The 21727-nt window shown below is 43.1% G+C and overlaps 1 protein-coding gene across 1 annotated transcript; it reads left to right on the top strand.

Moving 5' to 3' along the window:
• Nucleotides 1–591: 591 nt before the first annotated feature.
• On the top strand, nt 592–21474 carry LOC113018140 (protein NLRC3-like; the record flags this gene model as incomplete). The annotated part of the gene is made up of 9 exons (XM_026161198.1): nt 592–767; nt 2004–2027; nt 2112–2204; nt 5107–5208; nt 6539–6652; nt 16815–16891; nt 17008–18844; nt 20344–20520; nt 21303–21474. Coding segments are annotated over exons 1-9 (2772 nt in total), but the record flags the coding sequence as incomplete, so codon positions are not given.
• Between the last annotated feature and the right edge of the window lie 253 nt (nt 21475–21727).

Genomic DNA, 21727 nt, shown 5'->3' with positions numbered 1-21727 from the left:
GCATCATTCTTTCAGCTTAACGAGTGAACCGTCAGCTCGTTCAAACACACGTTAAAGTCCGTTTGGCTCGACACCACCGAACAGAGGCAGCAATATAACATAGCTAACATTAACAGTGCAGTGAATCCTGCTTGTGCCGTGATATTCAGGACTGCAAACCGAGCAGCATCACTGACTTTCAGCTTGTTGTGTTTGTGGATATATGACTGACTTTAATTATCCACAAAATCATCATCACATTCTCTGTAGGATTAAGGTCGACTATACATATATATATTTTGAAGTAGAGGCTTTAAAACCAAGTAAACGCTGAAAGTACAAACATCACTAATGTCACATAACTTTGCCGACATGTGGCCAATAGGAATGTTTTAATGTTCTTCATTATTAAACATTTGCACATAAATAAGTGACATAATATTCAGTACTTACTTTTGAAGGTTTACTCTTTGGCCGCTCAGCTTCTGCCATCTGCCGTATAGGGCTTTGGAGTTGACATCACACCGCAGTGCATTGTGGGATTGCGGCGCCATGTCAGAAGGCCACAAATCAAAACAAACACACTGTGTTGGAAGCAGGACTGTCAGAACCATGCTTAAAATCAGCGCAAAAGACAAAGGGCTGTATCGCGACCGATTGCGCCAAGACGCCAAAAGACGGCACTTGGACAAAATAGCGTGCATCGGTAATGTGGACCAGTATGAAATAAGGCAGCGGAGCGGAAACCCATACAGCCTACCGCCGTTGTCCTATCCCGATATTTTCGCGTACCTTGTCTGTGGAGTCAGCGCATACACGGCGAATCATTTTCGGAATTATAAATTCCTGGAGGCGCACATCTAATTCACAAATGGTTGGGTACAAGATTTGGCCATTTTTAAGCCTCCACATTGTGAGTACGTTGACCATATGACCAAGATACAGCTTGAGGTTGCACATAACATTGACTCCTCCTCAGCAGCTGCCCCAAAAATTGCTCTAGATGAACGATTCACGATTGATGCCAGCTGTGCGTTGCCATGTAAATAGTTTGCATTTCATGTGTATGTACATGTGAACAGATCTTGAATAAAAAAAAATGAACATACTTTTCTTTTCTGTTTTATTGAAACCACTTTACAGAAAGTACAATTATTTACAATGAACTGTACATGCAACACAACAGTTTTATGAATATTCAACAAGAGCAAGTTTCATTTGGCCCTGGTTTGACAACCACACTGGGGCACATATTCACCAAAACACAGCACACCTTAACAATCTTATCAAGCAGTGTTGTGCGCCGGGCCGAGTTTGACACAGGTATGTCGACGTGCCCCATGTGCAGCGTTGGAGCCGAGTCTGGATTTGTTGCATCCATTTCATATGCTGGTTTGAGTAATAAGCCTCTCCGTCAACATGACGTGGTTCTGCAGCATCACACATTAGGATGCTTTATCTAATTATCTATGACCTCAGCGCATTCAAAATAACACTAAAAGCCTATTAAGAGAGATATAAATTTATTTAGAACTCACCAGAAAGAAAATGCTGCGAGCAAACCAACAAAAAATTGGGGATGGCAGAGAACTCGATATCCACTCGTCTGACCGGTGCAATCCAAGCTTGACGTATTCGTTTAGAATGTTGTTCACACCTGTTGAACTGACTGAAACTTCTAGTCACAGTAAATCAGTGTGTGTCAGTGAATGCATCGTGTGTGCTTCGTGGCTCCATCGATTGGACTGATAGTAGAGCAGCTGATGGCAGCTTCGTCTGCCTCACGCTGCTGTCTGACTGCATATAGCTGACACTGAGATGAAGCAGGAAAGAAGCAGCTGATATTTGGACAGCACACATGATGAAAGGAGGATTTCAGTTGATGTGCACATGAATGATTTGTGTTTCCTCTGCAGGTGAAGGTAGAAAGTGTGTGTGAGCTGATGTGAATTGAGCAGCATGGATCAGTGTGAGGACAGAGAGGAGGGAGTCCCTCCCTCTAAAAGCACTCTGTGTGGGGAACATGAGAGCCAGACCAAAGCTCAGAGGTGAGATGACCATCTCTAACTGTCCATGACTCTTCTCCATGTCACAGCTCAGCACTCACATCACTGCTCCATCATTGTTCACAGGGACCAACCTGGACCTCCACCCAGCTCTGTGTCCTTACAGAGTGACGTGTCTAGAGGTTTCCTCATTGATTCTAAAGTCTCTGCTGCAGAGAGGTGAGCTGTTAGTAACAAGAACTCACTGATTTAAATGATTTTGATGTTTCCTGGTTTCTAAAATGCATCTCTGTAGCAGAGCAGTGTCTCCAAGGACACACAGGCTCAGCTGTAACTGTCAGTTTATCTGGTTTTAAGACACATTTGGACTCAATTGGCTGTTTTTAACTATGTATTTTAATCAGAGGTGTAAATTTAGAGCTCACACATCTGGATCCTAAACTATGATAGAAACAGCTGCTAGCAGTGGGTAGTTTGACTTTGATACGCTGCTCTAGAAAGCAAACAAAAGTTTGTGCAGCTCCTCTGTTCAGCTGCAATCTTTTCTAAATGGACACAATGTTCTTGAGAGGTTTCAGTCTGGTTTTAAAACTCTTCATAGCACAGAAACTGCACTTTTAAAAGTTCTTAATGATCTTTTATTAGCCACTGACTCAGGTGACTCAGCTGTGCTTCTGCTTTTAGATCTGACTGCTGCCTTCGATACTGTTGACCACAGCATTTTAATCTCACGGTTGGAGCACTGTGGCGTAAAGGGCACCCCATTAGAGTGGTTCAGGTCATACCTGTCTGACAGGACCTTCTCTGTGAGCTTTGGCGATTTTATCTGTTCCTCAGCTCCCCTTACTTGTGGTGTTGCCCAGGGATCTATACTGGGGCCAATATTGTTCTCCATTTATATGCTGCCTTTAGGTCTAATTTTTAGAAAATACAACATTTGTTTTCATTCATATGCCGATGATACTCAGATCTATCTTCAATTGAAGGGAAACAGTCCTGCCTCACTAGAACCCTTACTTCAGTGTCTCTGTGAAGTTACATCCTGGATGGCCTCTAATTTCCTTAACTTTAATGAGAACAAAACTGAAGTGATAATTTTTGGACCAAGCGGCAATCCCAACACTTCTAATTTTAACCTGCACAGTTAAAATTTTGTCAAATCACATGCCAAAAATTTGGGGGTTATACTTGACAGCAATTTCACCTTTGAAAAACAAATTAGCTCAGTTGTACAGCGGTCTTTCTTCAAACTGAGGCTTTTATCTAAGGTGAGGCCATTTTTATCTTTTAAAAACTTTGAACGAGCGATTCATGCTTTTATTATATCCCAGCTGGACTATTGTAACTCCTTATATGCTGGAGTCAGCCAGACCTGCCTGGCAAGGCTGCAGTTGGTCCAGAATGCTGCAGCTCGTCTTCTGACACGTACTAAAAGATGTGAACACATTTCCCCGGTACTTGCCTCCCTTCATTGTTCCCTGTCCGCTTCAGAATTAATTTTAAAATTTTATTGTTGACTTACAAAGCCCTGAATGGACAGGCTCCCGGGTATTTGTCTGACCTCTTGCAGACTTATACCCCCCTTAGATCTCTTAGATCAAGTGATCTTTTGCTTTTAGCTGTACCAAGGTCGAGGCTGGTTCATAGAGGCGATCGAGCATTTGCAGTCGTAGCGCCTAAGCTGTGGAATAATTTACCCCTACACATCAGACAGGCTCCCACTGTCAATCTTTTTAAATCTTATCTTAAAACGCATTTTTATTTACTGGCTTTTAATACAGCATGAGAGTTGTTTGTTAATTTATATTTGGTGTTTGCTTTTAATACTCTAAGTTATTTTATTGTGTATGTTGTATTCTTGTACAGCACTTTGGTCAACGCTCCTGTTGTAATTAAATGTGCTATATAAATAATTAAACTATTAAACTATTAAACTCTTCAGAAAACTGTTCAGAGAGCAGCTGCTGTATTAGACAAAGGCTCGTCGTGTGAGCCCAGATGTGTGTAACAGCTGGATGAAGGAGAACCATCACAGTCACGTCTCCATCCCGCCTTTATTAATGAACTTCCTGTTGCTTGCAGATGACAGGAACACAAAGTGTTTGTGCCACGTGATGCTGCAGGATTTGTTAACGTGTCCATGATGGTAACATCTCCTCGTCTAACTGCAAACACATGAGCGCTCTGTTAAGGTTCAAATATTGAGGATGGATACAAGAGGTGATCGAAGAATAACCACACTGATCCGGCCGGGTGAAGTCAAACGATGATTTTAATGAATACACGCGTGGGAAGATCACTACAGACAGCAATTGATCTTCAACTTAATCAAAGCATACACAGATTTTTATAGCATCAGGGTTTGAATTTAATGACGCCCCTTCATACGTCACAGAGAGAATACATACATACATCAAATCAAAACCACAATGACTCTTAACACAGTTCAAAAGAACATCGTCTTCTATTTTCATGGCCGATTCCTCCGGTCAACCTTTTGACTTCCCGTTCAGCCACCCATCGTGCAAGACCTGGTTCCTCATTTTCAGAGACAACAACAAGAAACAGTTCCTCTTTTACAACTTCGCAGTTACAACCAGACATGACTAACCCCTCACCTATAAATAAGTCTAACTAATGTATGTGTGTGTGTGTTGACCTCACTCAGCCTCTCGCCTACTAACTGTCTGTGTCTCGTCCTTAAATGCTTTCTCATCTCCCCCTTACACTTCTGCAAACTCTCTGCAAGCCTGCAGTTTCCTGTCCCCCTGTGACTTTAGTCTTTCTGAAAGACACACACTGTTTAAACCTCTGAATGCAATATCAATGCTGCAGATTATATTATTAATGCAATGGTAATAATGATGATTATTTAACAATAGCAGTAAAATAATTTCCCTGCTCCACAGCTCCTAACAGCAGCTATCACAGCCACACAGGCAGACTGTGTCTCACTGTTGCATTCAGGGACATTTGTTTTCCTGTAAAAAGCTGAACTCTAATCTAAGAGGACTGTTACTGACAGGAAACAGCTGCATTATCTGCAGTCTGTGTGATCACAGCTGCTTCAATCACTTTATCAGAGAATTGATCATTGAATAAAACATGTTTGTGTCTGCAGAGGTCAGAGGTCACAGTCTGCAGGATCCAGCTGTCCGTCTGTGAGGAGTGACTGGTCCAAAGATAAACCTCCAGTCTTCATTGGTGAACCTGGACCAACGAGGTCAGAGAACTGTGATGACTCCTTTACATGTTTGTGTTTTCCTCCATAAATATGACCAAAGATTCATTAAAAAGGTAAAAAATATTAGACTTTGTCCTGTAGCGCTGTGTGGCAGGCAGGATTGGACCCAAACACAACAGGATGAAGTCAAAGAGGCAGCTTTATTTCAGCTGTGAACATGCAAACAGCAGAAATAAGGAAACATAACTGTAGGTTTGCAGTGAATGAAGCCTCAGCTCGACGCTCCACTTTGTCCCTCTTTTCCTTCTCCAAACAGCCACATCAGGAGTCTCTGATGGAGTTTTAAAATATTTGATTACAAATGTCCAAAGATGGGTTCAGGATACCTGAATCCACAATTATTAAAGCTAAAATAGTTCACAGGGTTTGGACTTTGTTAGGTGACGAGAGAACATCAAAGTGTTTTTTATCTTTAAACAGTATTTTTATCACTTCAGTTGCTCTCACAGCCCTGTTTGTTATTTTACCAGAGCTCTTATGTTTCACTCAGTGCTCCCACCAAACACCTTGGAGGACACATTAGTGTGATTTAGATTTCATTGGTGCAAACACCAGTCACACAAGCTAACCCATGGAGGCAGCAGCAGGCTTTGTGTTTGGTAAAGTCTGTTGGCTTACTCTAAGAGAGTTTAGTTTGTTAGCACAAAGAGCTGTCAGCTAAAGCCCTGAATGCACTTTGAATACAGATGAACTGAGAAAAACACTTTAAATACAGCAAACAGTCAAACTGACAACATCTTTTTCTGCTGATCATCCACAGCAGTACGTTTAGCATTCATGCTAGCAGCAGGCTATGACTGTCCACTCAGCACCAACACAGGTAGGAGTGAGCAGGGAGGAAGCAGGACTGTGGGCAAGTTTGAGCTACAATCCTATTGGCTTCTCAGTTTCTCCAAAGAAAAGGGGAAAAATTCTTGGTGTTGTGAAGATGTGAGTTGGTCTTGTTGTCGTGGGGCTGGAAGGATGCTGGCAGTGAGAGGCTTTTCATACAGTGTTCAGTAACAGAATGAGAAGAAAGCCACTGCACATGAAACAAGGTGCTCGTAGTGTTTGTTTACTGTGTTTGTGCCACAATGTCAGATCAGTTGTAGATTCACATGCAGACTTGTCCAGTGAGACCAGTGCAAGTACTGCAGTACAGAGCAAAGACTAAGCAAGGGTGTTATTGTAAACTTTAACAAAAGACTGTTATGTGACAAAGAGTAAGTACATTATTTTTATGAGATTGTTCATCATGTCTTTAATTTAATATTTCCAGTTTTTTCCTTCCTGTCTCATGAAGCTGTTACATTTATTGTTTTTCTCTTAGGATCAATAAGAGGCCAGAATCTCCTGGACCTGAACCCAGCTGTGTTTCCTTAAAGAGCAACGAGTCGAAGGATTTTGGTATAGACTTTAAAGGCTGTTCTTCTGCTGCTGAGAGGTAATGTGTGTCTAGATGTTGTTCCTGACTCTGTATTTTTGAATAAATCCTCATGTTTAATATCAGCTCAGCTCTTTTTCACACACATTTCTATGTTGGTATGTGAAGCGGTGTGTGTTGGAGTGTTTCCACAAACACAGCAGTCAGAGTGGAAAGAGTGGATGTTGTAGGAGGTGTTTGTGTAGTGAAGAGGCTGAGTGTCTGTAGGACTCCAGCTGCTCCAGCAGGTGTCTCCTTTGTGCTTTGCTTCAAACACAGTGTAGGGAGGAGCTTCCACTCAGGTGTTTCAGGTGTTGCTGGATGGAGGAGGACAAATAGTTTTTCCCTTCAGTGACACTTCAGCAGCTCAATGTTCTGGGGAGATGTTTGTCTTTATGAAGGTTTATGGATTATTGTTCTTACTTTGGTTAAACTGAGCAATACATTTTCCATCTAACATTTAAAGTAGCTGCAGCTGCAGCCTCTGTGATGTTTCACAGTCTGAAAGTAACGAATTCAACCAGAGTTCAAACAAAGGCTTAATATACGTGTGTGTTTGATATAATGCCAACAAGTACAAATAGTATATACACGTGAAGTACCCTCAGAAGGTCTGCTAGATGATGTTAATGCAGCACTACGGGCAATACCTACAACCACGATTACCGACACTAACAAGCTGATCTACAATACGGCAGCAGTGATCAGTGAGATGCTTGGCTACAAGTTGAACAGCGACAAGGGGCAGTACCCTCCATGGAGAAGGAGGCTAGAGGGCAAGATCAAAGTAGCACGGAGGGAGGTTAGCCAACTAACGGAGTTGCAGAAAGGTGCCTAAGAAATACAGCAAGCTGTCCATACCTGAGGCCTTGGAAACTGCCAAGCAAAGACTCACAGCCTTGGCCAGCCGCTTGAGAAGGTACACCAGAGAGATAGAAGGCAGGAGAATAAACCAGCTGATCTCCACAGAACCAGCTAAGGTGTACTCTCAGTGGCAAGGGAACAATAATAATAAGAGAGCAGCACCACCAAGGCTGGAGACGGAGCAATACTGGAAGAGCATATGGGAGAAGGACGCAACCCATAACGGCAATGCTCAGTGGCTAGTGGATCTGAGGGCAGACCACAGCGACCTCCCTGAACAGGGTCCAGTAACCATCACAGTGGCAGATATCCAAGAAAGGGTCAGCTAAAGAAGCTGACTGCACTCCACGAGCGTCTGGCAGCACAAATGAACCAGCTGCTAGTTAACGAGAGACACCCGGAATGGCTAACCGAAGGCCGGACGGTCCTGATCCCCAAGGACCCCAAGAAGACCAATAACCTGCCTCAGTACTACATGGAAGCTCCTGTAAGGCATCATATCGGCTAAGATGAACAGGCACATGGGTCAATACATCAGCGGGACACAGAAAGGAATTGGCAAGAATACCAGAGGTGCAAAACACCAGCTACTGGTAGACAGAACAATCAGCCGAGACTGCAAGACCAGACTGACCAACCTGTGCACTGCCTGGATTGATTACAAGAAGGCCTATGACTCAATGCCCCACAGCTGGATACTGGAATGCCTAGAATTGTACAAGATCAATGGGACCCTAAGAGCCTTCATCAGGAACTCAATGGGGATGTGGCGTACAACACTAGAGGCCAACTCCAAGCCCATAGCACAAGTTACCATCAAGTGCGGGATCTACCAAGGAGATGCTCTGTCCCCACTGCTGTTCTGCATAGGCCTGAACCCCCTCAGTGAGATCATTAACAAGACTGGCTACGGATACCGACTACGGAACGGAGCAGTTGTCAGCCACCTCCTGTACATGGATGACATCAAGCTGTATGCCAAGAGTGAATGAGACATCGATTCACTGATCCACACTACCAGGCTATACAGCAATGACATTGGAATGTCGTTCGGACTGGAGAAGTGTAGTCGGATGGTAACAAAGAGAGGGAAGGTAGTCAGAACTGAGGGGATTGAACTACCAGAAGGCAACATTGCAGACATAGAGGACAGTTACAAGTACCTGGGGATCCCGCAGGCAAATGGGAACCATGAAGAGGCCGCTAGAAAGGCTGCAACCACCAAGTACCTGCAGAGGGTCAGGCAAGTCCTGAGGAGTCAGCTGAATGGTAAGAACAAGATCCGGGCCATCAACACATACGCCCTGCCCGTGATCAGGTACCCTGCTGGGGTAATAGGCTGGCCAAAGGAGGAGATAGAAGCCACTGACATAAAGACAAGAAAGCTCCTGACCATGCATGGAGGGTTTCACCCCAAGTCCAGCACCCTGAGGCTGTACGCTAAGCGGAAGGAAGGGGGCCGGGGACTGGTGAGTGTCAGCACCACAGTCCAGGATGAGACAAGGAACATCCAAGAATACATTGGGAAGATGGCCCCAACTGACCGAGTGCTCAGTGAATACCTCAGGCAGCAGAAACCCAAGAAAGAGGAGGGAGACGAGGAACCATCATGGAAGGACAGGCCCCTGCACGGTATGTACCACCACCAGATAGAGGAGGTGGCTGATATCCAGAAATCCTACCAGTGGCTGGACAAAGCTGGACTGAAAGACAGCACAGAGGCACTAATCATGGCAGCACAAGAACAAGCTCTGAGTACAAGATCCATAGAGGCTGGGGTCTATCACACCAGGCAAGACCCCAGGTGCAGGCTGTGTAAAGATGCCCCAGAGACAATCCAGCACATAACAGCAGGGTGCAAGATGCTAGCAGGCAAGGCATACATGGAACGCCATAACCAAGTGGCCGGCATAGTGTACAGGAACATCTGTGCCGAGTATAACCTAGAAGTCCCGAGGTCAAAATGGGAGATGCCCCCAAGGGTGGTGGAGAATGACCGAGCTAAGATCCTGTGGGACTTCCAGATACAGACGGACAAAATGGTGGTGGCCAACCAACCGGACATAGTGGTGGTAGACAAACAGAAGAAGACGGCCGTAGTGATCGATGTAGCGGTTCCGAATGACAGCAATATCAGGAAGAAGGAACACGAGAAGCTGGAGAAATACCAAGGGCTCAGAGAAGAGCTCGAGAGGATGTGGAGGGTGAAGGTAACGGTGGTCCCCGTGGTAATCGGAGCACTAGGTGCAGTGACTCCCAAGCTAGGCGAGTGGCTCCAGCAGATCCCGGGAATAACATCAGAGATCTCTGTCCAGAAGAGCGCAGTCCTGGGAACAGCTAAGATACTGCGCAGGACCCTCAAGCTCCCAGGCCTCTGGTAGAGGACCCGAGCTTGAAGGATAAACCGCCCGTAGGGGCGTGCTGGGTGTTTTTTTTTTTTATACACACATACATATATATATATATATATATACATATATATATATATACATATATATATATATATATATATATATATATATATATATATATGTATATGTATATATATGTATATGTATATATATGTATATGTATATGTATATATATGTATATGTATATATATGTATATGTATATATATGTATATGTATATATGTATATATATATATATATATATATATATATATATATATATATGTATATGTATGTGTGTATAAAAAAAAAAACCATACATACATACATACATACATACATACATACATACATACATACATACATACATACATACATATATGTATGTATATATACATATATACACATACATATATATATGTATGTATATATACATATATACACATACATATATATATGTATGTATATATACATATATACACATACATATATATATGTATGTATATATACATATATACACATACATATATATATGTATGTATATATACATATATACACATACATATATATATAAAAAAAAAAAAACACCCAGCACGCCCCTGCGGGCGGTTTATCCTTCAAGCTCGGGTCCTCTACCAGAGGCCTGGGAGCTTGAGGGTCCTGCGCAGTATCTTAGCTGTTCCCAGGACTGCGCTCTTCTGGACAGAGATCTCCGATGTTGTTCCTGGGATCTGCTGGAGCCACTCGCCTAGCTTGGGAGTCACCGCACCTAGTGCTCCGATTACCACGGGGACCACCGTTACCTTCACCCTCCACATCCTCTCGAGCTCTTCTCTGAGCCCTTGGTATTTCTCCAGCTTCTTGTGTTCCTTCTTCCTGATATTGCTGTCATTCGGAACCGCTACATCGATCACTACGGCCGTCTTCTTCTGTTTGTCTACCACCACTATGTCCGGTTGGTTAGCCACCACCATTTTGTCCGTCTGTATCTGGAAGTCCCACAGGATCTTAGCTCGGTCATTCTCCACCACCCTTGGGGGCATCTCCCATTTTGACCTCGGGACTTCCAGGTTATACTCGGCACAGATGTTCCTGTACACTATGCCGGCCACTTGGTTATGGCGTTCCATGTATGCCTTGCCTGCTAGCATCTTGCACCCTGCTGTTATGTGCTGGATTGTCTCTGGGGCATCTTTACACAGCCTGCACCTGGGGTCTTGCCTGGTGTGATAGACCCCAGCCTCTATGGATCTTGTACTCAGAGCTTGTTCTTGTGCTGCCATGATTAGTGCCTCTGTGCTGTCTTTCAGTCCAGCTTTGTCCAGCCACTGGTAGGATTTCTGGATATCAGCCACCTCCTCTATCTGCCGGTGGTACATACCGTGCAGGGCTCTGTCCTTCCATGATGGTTCCTCGTCTCCCTCCTCTTTCTTGGGTTTCTGCTGCCTGAGGTATTCACTGAGCACTCGGTCAGTTGGGGCCATCTTCCCAATGTATTCTTGGATGTTCGTTGTCTCATCCTGGACTGTGGTGCTGACACTCACCAGTCCCCGGCCCCCTTCCTTCCGCTTAGCGTACAGCCTCAGGGTGCTGGACTTGGGGTGAAACCCTCCATGCATGGTAAGGAGCTTTCTTGTCTTTATGTCAGTGGCTTCTATCTCCTCCTTTGGCCAGCCTATTACCCCAGCAGGGTACCTGATCACGGGCAGGGCGTACGTGTTGATGGCCCGGATCTTGTTCTTACCATTCAGCTGACTCCTCAGGACTTGCCTGACCCTCTGCAGGTACTTGGTGGTTGCAGCTTTTCTAGCGGCCTCTTCATGGTTCCCATTCGCCTGCGGGATCCCCAAGTACTTGTAACTGTCCTCTATGTCTGCAATGTTGCCTTCTGGTAGTTCAATCCCCTCAGTTCTGACTACCTTCCCTCTCTTTGTTACCATCCGACTACACTTCTCCAGTCCGAACGACATTCCAATGTCATTGCTGTATAGCCTGGTAGTGTGGATCAGTGAATCGATGTCTCGTTCACTCTTGGCATACAGCTTGATGTCATCCATGTACAGGAGGTGGCTGACAACTGCTCCGTTCCGTAGTCGGTATCCGTAGCCAGTCTTGTTAATGATCTCACTGAGGGGGTTCAGGCCTATGCAGAACAGCAGTGGGGACAGAGCATCTCCTTGGTAGATCCCGCACTTGATGGTGACTTGTGCTATGGGCTTGGAGTTGGCCTCTAGTGTTGTACGCCACATCCCCATTGAGTTCCTGATGAAGGCTCTTAGGGTCCCATTGATCTTGTACAATTCTAGGCATTCCAGTATCCAGCTGTGGGGCATTGAGTCATAGGCCTTCTTGTAATCAATCCAGGCAGTGCACAGGTTGGTCAGTCTGGTCTTGCAGTCTCGGCTGATTGTTCTGTCTACCAGTAGCTGGTGTTTTGCGCCTCTTTATATATATATGTATATATATATATATATATGTGTGTGTATACCCATACCAACATACCCGTGCATGCGCACACACATGAAAATATTAGTCAAGAACACCCTATCAAATCTCTACCTTTTCCCTGTACCCTGTAAAAACCATATCCTTAAACCGCTTTTTAAACTGCGCCATGCTTGGACATTGCTTCATATCTTTACTTAGTCTGTTCCACAGCTTCACTCCACACACAGAGATGCAAAAACTTTTTAATGTTGTACGGATACGAGGATGTTTTAAATTTAATTCCCCCCTTAAATTGTATCCCCGTTCCCTTTTAGAAAACATTTTTAGAATATTGTCAGGAAGCAGGTTATTTATTGCTTTATATATAATTTGTGCTGTGAGAAAATGAACCAGATCTGTGAATTTTAGAATTTTTGATTTTAAGAATAGTGGATTTGTATGATCTCTGTAACCAGTTTTTTAAAGCCCTTCAAAGTCTCCCACATTCATACAGAGCTTTTAACACCAAACTCCTTTACAGTCCTTCTCCTCTCACACACGATCACACGACTGATTTGTCTGCAGCAGCTGTGTTACTGCTAGTATTTTATTATGTGTGTAATCTCCTCATATTGTTCCTGTGGTTTAGTTTGACTTCCTTCTGCAAACTCAGCTGCTCTGTTGCTGATACACGTCTCCATGAATATGATTGATCAGATGCTGCCAACACCATGTGTTTCATGTGAGCGCTCAGCTGAAACCCTGGGTTGACTTATCGAGTTAATAACAAGCTTCACGTGACTGTGAATGCTAAAGTGAATCCAGATAAAGGAAAGAGACCCTGCTAATGTTGGACTCACTTCTTAGTGTAGATCCCAGGAGGAAGTTCAACATAGCCATTCTTTGTGCTAGCTCGACCAAACCTGAGACCACAGTGCAGGATAATGATTATCATCTGTCTCTGTCAAGGACATTTAAAATCCACAAAGAACAAACATAATTATATTTGATCATTAAAAATATGTTTTCACTTAAAAAAGCATGAGCACACTGGTGGATTACAGAAACGTGAAAACTCGTTAACAGTAAAGTTAATTTATCTGTGAAGGTTCTCAGTCATCCAGGTCATCGTACACAGCAAATTCAAAAGTGTTAAATGTTTTGGTGTTAATAGTCTTCTTGCAAAAGTAGAGTTAATTTTACTCTAAGTAGAGTCACATTCTTTTAATGTAACTCTGAGGTGTAAAATGATAGTAGTTAAAATAGTGTTAAAAATTAGTGTTTCTATGTCAAATCTGGAGGTGTTACAATGGAAACATTAACTCTTGACCTCTTAACTCTGAACTCCTAGAGGGGCTATGACACCAACAGAGTAAATTCACAGACTCCGCCCCCAGCACGGCTCCAATCGAAGCTGAAGTGAAGCCGTTTCAGAACATTTTGCTCTACATATTTGAGTTGTTTGCCATGCTTGGTAAGTCGTTTTTTCAAAGATTGTTTCAATTATTATTTTATAGCTTTTACTTCTGTGGCTCTTTGGAGTTGAGACAAAGCTGTGTGAAAGGCTTTAGCTATGTTGCTCGCTGATAGCATAACATTCTGTTTTAGCTAGCTGAAAGGTATTGTTTGCGGGCAAATACCACAGCCTTGAAAAAAAGCTTGCATGTGAATTTTCAGTCAAACTTTTGGTCAAATACACCTAAAACAATGTGTAGAATGTGAAACGTTGCTACTTGAAGCCTGAAAATGATCGCCCATAAAAAAAAAAACAAAAAACAGAGCAAACAGCAGTAGCAGGCGTCCTGACTGGATTCTACGTTAGCATAGATCCCTCCAGAGTTTTGTGCACACGGTTTAGGTAAAAATTAAAAAGGTTGAGGTTTTACATTTAGTTCAGTATTACCTGTTGCCTGTGTCTTTGTCTTTTGGGAAAATACTTTACACAAGTAATGGCTCAAAAAGGATTCCTTTTTTTTTTTTTTACTGTGCTGCAATTGTTTACTGGATTATTTGTGCCATTAATTAGTGTCAACTAATTTTTATTCAATCTCCGCACAGGATATGCTTGTGAAGATGGAATATGGGGGAGAGCAGAAGTGAGTTGAAGTTCCACAAAGGGATGAATGAAGGACATGCATATTGTATTGAAGAAATAAGTGATGAGAATGCTGTTATTTTCATTTACCAGCTCACCTATGTCAGACCTTTTGATAAACACAATTCTAATGAAAGTGAGAACATGTACACTGTTACATCTTTCAGAAAATGTTTTGAAATTGTGGTGCACAGTTCAGAATAAATGTTTTTCAAAAACCATTGCGTCTTTTTAGTAAATGTTTATTTCCAAAAGAAATTTCTAGAAGTTCAGAACAGTAAAATTCCAGCTTTTTAGAATGAATTAGAAGATAACTCTTATATAGTTAAACTAAAATACTCTTTGAGAGTTAATATATAAACTCTTAACACCAAGTGTTAAATTATCAACTCCAGACAGATTTGGTGTTTAACACTAAATCAGAGTTAAAGTACCAACTCTCCAAAATGAGTTAAATGAACACTCTCTGGTGTGGACCCATATAGACACTTTAATAGTGTTGAAATCAAATCCGACAGTGTTAATTTGGACATGCTGGATTTGCTGTGTAGTCAAAGGAGATTGCAAAGAAAAGCGTCTGGACTTCTTTAAGTTACTTGAAGACGTTTCACCTCTCATCCGAGAAGCTTCTTCAGTTCTAAGGTCAAATGGTGGAGAGTCCCAGATATAAACCTAGTGGGAGTATCCCCCCACAGAGGGACAAAAGGACCCCCTGATGATCCTCTAATCGCCTGAGCCAAGGTGTGAAATTGGGTGTGGGTCCCAATCAGCCAGAGTTTCGGGTGGGTTCATTGTGAAACCTGGCCCCACCTTATCATGCAAATTCCTGAGATCAGATGGCCCAGGATGTGAGTGGGCGTTAATTAAGTAACTTAAACTTAAAGTTACTTAAACTTTAAGTAACTTAAAGAAGTCCAGACGCTTTTCTTTGCAAGCTCCTTTGACTAAAGTTAATTTAGACGCAAACAAAGTGTCAAACATACTTAAGTAGAAGGACTAATGTTTGTGTTAACCCTCAAATGGGCTGTACAACATTAGATAGTGAGACAAAAACAGAGATTATCGTAGCCATCGCTCTCTCGCATGGACGTGGCAGTCTTGCTGTCTGCTGCGAATCCTCCCCGTACCTCCGTGACCTCGTCTGGTATCTGCTCCCTCCTCTGTAAGAGACAGTAAAGGAAAACACGTCTCTGCCTAGTCTTGAAAATCTAATCTTATCATCCATTGTTCTTCTAGGGCCTCTTCTTCTTGTGGCCTTAGCTAACTGCTAATATTTAAATGGCTAACATTAACATGTGTGCCAGCCAGGTTCACATTTATGATGAACTATGATGAATTAACTGATGTTGAAACTGGAGCTTTACTGACCTCTGAAATTCCTCCTAAAGTGTTATTCAGTGTTGTGACAGTCAGCTGCTTCAGCTGCTGCTGGGATGGGCTGTGGCAAAGAGAACGGAGAAAATCAAAATCAGAGTTTTTCTCTGAATTAAAAGCAAGGAAACAACAATATATTCTACATGGTGAAACTGATGGTTTCTGGTGTTTGGGTCTGTTTTTCTGTATTTATGCAGATAAAGTGTAAACTCAGATGAATTATACCATCAAATGTTAAAGGAAAATATCAGGATGAGTGTCTGTGAGCTGAGAAGGACGTGAAGCGAGCAGTTTATCCCAGAGCTGAAGCTGCTCTGTGTGCAGAGATGAGCTCAGATTCCTGCTGTGATTGATCAACAGTCACAGAAATGTAGACTTGTAGTTATTACTGCAGTATGGTCACAGCAGATACTGATAAACATGTGGATGATCAAGTTTCTCACTCTCTCCTTTAAATCTGTTTTTTCTTCTTCACAGTTTATCTGTTAATTTATTAATGAATAACACTGAAAGAGTTTCTGTTATATTTCCCCTTGAACATCACCTTATTAGGGTGGCATTAGGAAATAGCCCCCCTCCAAAGAATGAATAAATGAATGATAATAATAATAAAATGATTAAAAAGCAGAGCTCAGAGTGGTAGAATGGTCAAACATGGATCCACGGGTGGTTCAACTGCATTTGGTGATGTGACTAAAGCAAATCTTTCAAATAATCCCACCATCAACGGGATGTTGTCTCCTTTACTACGGTTACTTTACTTGGTCACCGTGTGAATTTCTTTGAAATGAACCAAATTCTTTTATTTGTTGGTTGTTGCAAATTTAACCTCTACAGTCAGGAAAGGAGGAGATGAGGCCTCAACAATGTTGGGTTGTAGCTGTGGTTCAGGTTAGAGTGAGTGTCCATGGAATAAATGTAAGTCAGTGAACTGGAAACATGACTGTGTTCAAACTTTGTTTTCCTTTTTATAATGAGTCTAATCAAAGGTGGACAGAAGTATCTCCCCTTTGACTTTTCTGTGTCACCATCAGAGCTTCTGCACAGTGTGGAGAAAGATCCAGGACCACAGCTGGACTGCAGACAGCCAGTCAGAGCAGCTGTGTACAAAGTAAGACTGAACATCTGTCTGCTGATGGACTCATTTCTGAAAACTGGACTTCTTGTGTTGTTCAGACATTGAAGAGTTTTCTTTCTCTTTAGTCTCATTGTTTTTCTTTCTTTCAGCAGATGTTGGTCTGCAGGAGGTTTTAGATGAACATAAGATCAGTCTGAGGAGGAGATGTGAACGTGTGACTGAAGGAAGTGATGAAACAGGAAGTAGAACCCTCCTCAACAGGATCTACACTGAGCTATACATCACAGAGGGACAGAGTGAAGAGGTTCATACCCAACATGAGGTGAGGCAGCTGGAGACAGCTTCCAAGATGGACGCCCTCCATGACGCTCCAATCAGGTGCCAGGACATCTTTAAAGCCTTACCTGACCAACAGAGACCCATCAGAGTGGTTTTGACCAACGGCGTGGCTGGTGTTGGAAAAACCTTCTCAGTGCAGAAGTTCACTCTGGACTGGGCAGAGGGCTTGGAGAACCAACATGTCAGTGTGGTGGTTCTGCTTTCATTCAGGGAGCTGAACCTGATCAGAGATGAGCAGTACAGTCTTCTGGAGCTGCTCCATGTTTTCCATCCAACATTAGAGAAGGTCACAGCAGAGAAGCTGGCTGTCTCTCAGCTTTTGTTCATCTTTGACGGCCTGGATGAAAGCAGACTTTCATTGGATTTCACCAACAGGAAGCTGCTGTCTGATGTCACACAGAAGTCATCAGTCAGCCAGCTGCTGACAAACCTCATCCAGGGGAATCTGCTTCCCTCGGCTCTCGTCTGGATAACTTCCCGACCTGCAGCAGCCAATCAGATCCCTCCTACATGTGTTGACAGGCTAACAGAAGTACGAGGCTTCACTGACGCCCAGAAGGAGGAGTACTTCAGGAGGAGATTCAGTGATGAAGAGCTGTCCAGCAGAATCATCTCCCACATGAAGACATGCAGGAGCCTCCACATCATGTGTAGTATCCCAGTCTTCTGCTGGATCACTGCTACAGTTCTGGAGCACATGTTGACTACAGAGCAGAGAGGAGAGCTGCCCAAGACCCTGACTGACATGTACTCGCACTTCCTGCTGGTTCAGACAAAGAGGAAGAAGAACAAGTACCATGAGGGACGTGAGACGAGTCCACAGGAGCTGACGGAGGCTGACAGGAAAGTTCTTCTGAAGCTGGGGAGGCTGGCGTTTGAACATCTGGAGAAAGGAAACATCATGTTCTACCAAGAAGATCTGGAGCAGTGTGGTCTGGATGTGACAGAGGCCTCGGTGTATTCAGGAGTTTGTACAGAGATCTTCAAAAGAGAGTGTGTGATCTTCCAGAAACCAGTCTACTGCTTTGTTCATCTGAGCATTCAGGAGTTTCTGGCTGCTGTCTACATGTTCCACTGTCACACCAACAGGAAGACTGGGGTGGTAGAAGGTTTTCTAGGGAATTTCCGAGAAGAATACAAAAACAGATCTTTTTTTAAGAACAAGTTCAAGTCTTATAGCTTCCCATCAATGGATGTCTTTTTGACTAAAGGCATGTATAAATCCCTCCAGAGTAAAAATGGCCACCTGGACCTGTTTGTTCGCTTCCTTCATGGCCTCTGTCTGGAGTCCAACCAGAGACTCTTAGTAGGTCTGCTGGGTCAGACAGAGATCAGTCCAGGAACCATCCAGAGAGTCATCAACAACCTGAAGGAGATGAACAGTGATGAAATCTCTCCTGACAGAAGCATCAACATCTTCCACTGTCTGATGGAGATGAACGACCTCTCAGTACATCAGGAAATCCAAGAGTTCCTGAAGTCAGAGAAAGGATCAGAGGAACTCTCTGAGATCCAGTGCTCAGCTCTGGCCTTCATGCTGCAGGTGTCAAAGGAGGTTCTGGATGAGTTGGACCTGCTGAAGTACAAAACATCAGAGCGGGGACGACAGAGACTGATTCCAGCTGTGAGGAACTGCAGAAAGGCTGGGTGAGTCCAGATGTGGTCATTAACATCATTGATCAGTGTAGGTTAGTAGTTTAATTTTGAAAATAAAATCAGATTGTAAGCACAAAGTGTTTGTGTCCGTACGCTGCAACCTTCCACACCATTCCTTTATTGTACAGACTCAGCAGCAGCTCCATGGATCCCAAATCCAAGAGTGGAGAACAGATTTGAAGTGTGTCACATCCATGCAGTCACAGCTGTTTCCACTGATATTAATCCTGTTCAATGACACGTTTCATATCAGTGAATATGTTCTTTAGGACGTCCACTGACATGTTTAAGTGTCCTGCTGGAAATCACTCAAATCATCCATGAAATCCATGAAAAATCCTTTTAGTGTTTCTAACTTCACCCTGTGTCCTCTCTCTCTCTCCATCCTCCTCACTGCTTCTTTCACTGATAATCACACAAACATCGTATTCAGCTATAAAATAACACAATAACATCATCTGATGATCATTATTATAAGAGCAGGATCCATATTTGATATCAGAGTAACACACTGCTTGGTTATGTGCAGTCATCATCAGTGACTGTGGGTCAAACAGAAGCTCTCTGATTGGTTGCTGACCTTGGTCACCTGTCCACTCTCACCTGTTTGTGTTTGCTCTCTCTTTGCTGTCTCCATCCTCTCTCTCCTTTCTCTCCCTCTCTGTCTTTGTACGTCACTCAGGTCCAATGGAAACAGTGACATTTACAAACCAATCAAAGACAAACTGATCCATGTCAGGTTATAACAATATTCAAAGTGAATACAGGCTGCTGCTGGACACAGAATGGTAACATCATTTTGACTTGCTGTCACCTGGATCTGGACTCATAAACACTGAAGCCCTGAACAGGAATACAAATCATTTTCTGCCAACTAGCGACACACCAGCAGATAATGGCTCAGAAAGCTAAAATGAGCCAATCATTTCTGTGTTTAGTTCCCCTGAAATCAGATCTGATATCAGCAGCTCTGAGTTCATTCATCATTATTGTCCAGTGATGAGATTTCTGCTCCGTTTGGTAACAGTCAGCAGGTTTTTCCTGCGTGTGGACGTGAACAGTCGTACCTGACAGCAGGTAGCAAACAGAGATCATCTTTCCAGCTGGAACTCTTCACTGAGCTGAACTCATTCAAAATGTTCTGGAGTCAAAACAGGAAACAGTCCAAATGTGTGTCTTCACTCTGACTCTGGATCAGATCTCAGTGACAGACTGTGGACATTATGGAAGCCTAAATGTGACACCATCTTCCTCCTTCATCTGCAGATTAAAGCCAAACAAAGATTCTCATTAAAAGTCTGCAGGTCTGAGAGAGACTCAATCGTTGCGTCATGTCAAACACAGTAAGAGGAGCTGAAGCACAGATGTGAAGAGCAGATTCATCAGATTATGACCTCACTCTGTTTTGTCTTCATATACATTCAGTCTGTGTTTATAATGCAGATTTTCTGCTTTTATAATAACACATTTTATATTTTCTATCATCACAGACTGACTCAGTGTCGACTCTCAGAGTCTCACTGTGAAGTTGTGGCCTCAGCTCTGAAGTCCAACCCCTCCCATCTGACACAGCTGGACATGAGTGGAAATAATGACCTCCAGGATTCAGGTGTGAAGCTTCTGTGTGCTGGACTGGAGAGTCCAAACTGTCGACTGGAGACTCTGAGGTGAGTTCACTGACTGCGGCTGTTGTTGTTTTTCTATATTTCAGGTCTTTGATGTTTGAAACTTTCTTTAGTTCCTAAATGTTCAGGATGTGTCTGAAGACAAATGTGAAGAGTGCTTTCAGAAATGTTGTGTCGTTCCAAACGACTGAACAACAGTTTTTCCTTTTGGCTCCAAACAGAAGTGACAGACTTGATAGACTTTCTTTGGTACTGTGTCCAAAAGGAGCAGCTTTTACTTTGAAGGGGAGCCGTCTCTGTTTCCTCTTCAGGTTGGATGATGGGAGCGAATTAGTGTGTGATGTTCTTTCAGTGTTGCACTTTGTAGACGCTCCCTGAGCACTGGTCTCACAGCCGGCTGCACATAGAGACCAGTGTTGTTAGTCCAGGTCAGAAGATGACTTGTTGGAATGAAAATGAGCTTGTAGTTTGTCTGCTTTAATAATGTGACTGGAAAAAGGTGTTGGACTTCAAATATGTCCATTTCTTTCACACTTCACCTTTAAAAGTGAAGCCTTGTGGTTCCTGGAAGGAAAAACACGACTTTTTCAAGTCTTTGTCCTGTTTTTATGATAAATGTACGACTTTAATGTGAAACATTCAGAGTTTTTTCTCTTGTTGTGTTTGTTTGAAGCTGCTTCCTGTTGGCTTCAGCTGTTTGGAGTTTCCATTTTCTAAACTTCTACATTCTGAACCTTCTTCAGCTCTGAACAGATGATGAAACACTGAATGATTTCAAGCTCACACTTTGTCTAATAAACTTACATCTTTCATTCTTTATACAGATTGGTGAGCTGTGCTCTGTCAGAGATCAGCTGTGATTATCTGGCAGCAGCACTGAAGTCCAACCCCTCCCATCTGACAGAACTGCACCTGAGCTGGAACAAGCTGCAGGATTCAGGAGTGAAGCATCTGTGTGGTTTCCTGGAGAGTCCAGGATGTGGACTTGAAACTCTGAGGTCAGTCAGCATGTTTTAGTTGTGCTGAGATGAATATGATGTGAAAGTTGTGCTGACACAAAACTGCAGACATCAGGCTGATATTATACTGATCCACACTCAGGATCTTCATGGTAAAGTCTGTTTTCTTCTTCTGTGGTTTAGTCCATTGACTGCAGCAGAACAATGTTCACATTTCAAACCTTCAAAGAAGAAGAAAAATCCTCCACTGGATAATTCACTGTGAAACTCTCAAACTCTTCATTCCACCT

Source organism: Astatotilapia calliptera, unplaced genomic scaffold (assembly GCF_900246225.1).
Source record: "Astatotilapia calliptera unplaced genomic scaffold, fAstCal1.2 U_scaffold_43, whole genome shotgun sequence".
Classification (NCBI taxonomy): Eukaryota; Metazoa; Chordata; class Actinopteri; order Cichliformes; family Cichlidae; genus Astatotilapia; species Astatotilapia calliptera.
This window is presented reverse-complemented; position numbering and strand designations above follow the sequence as displayed.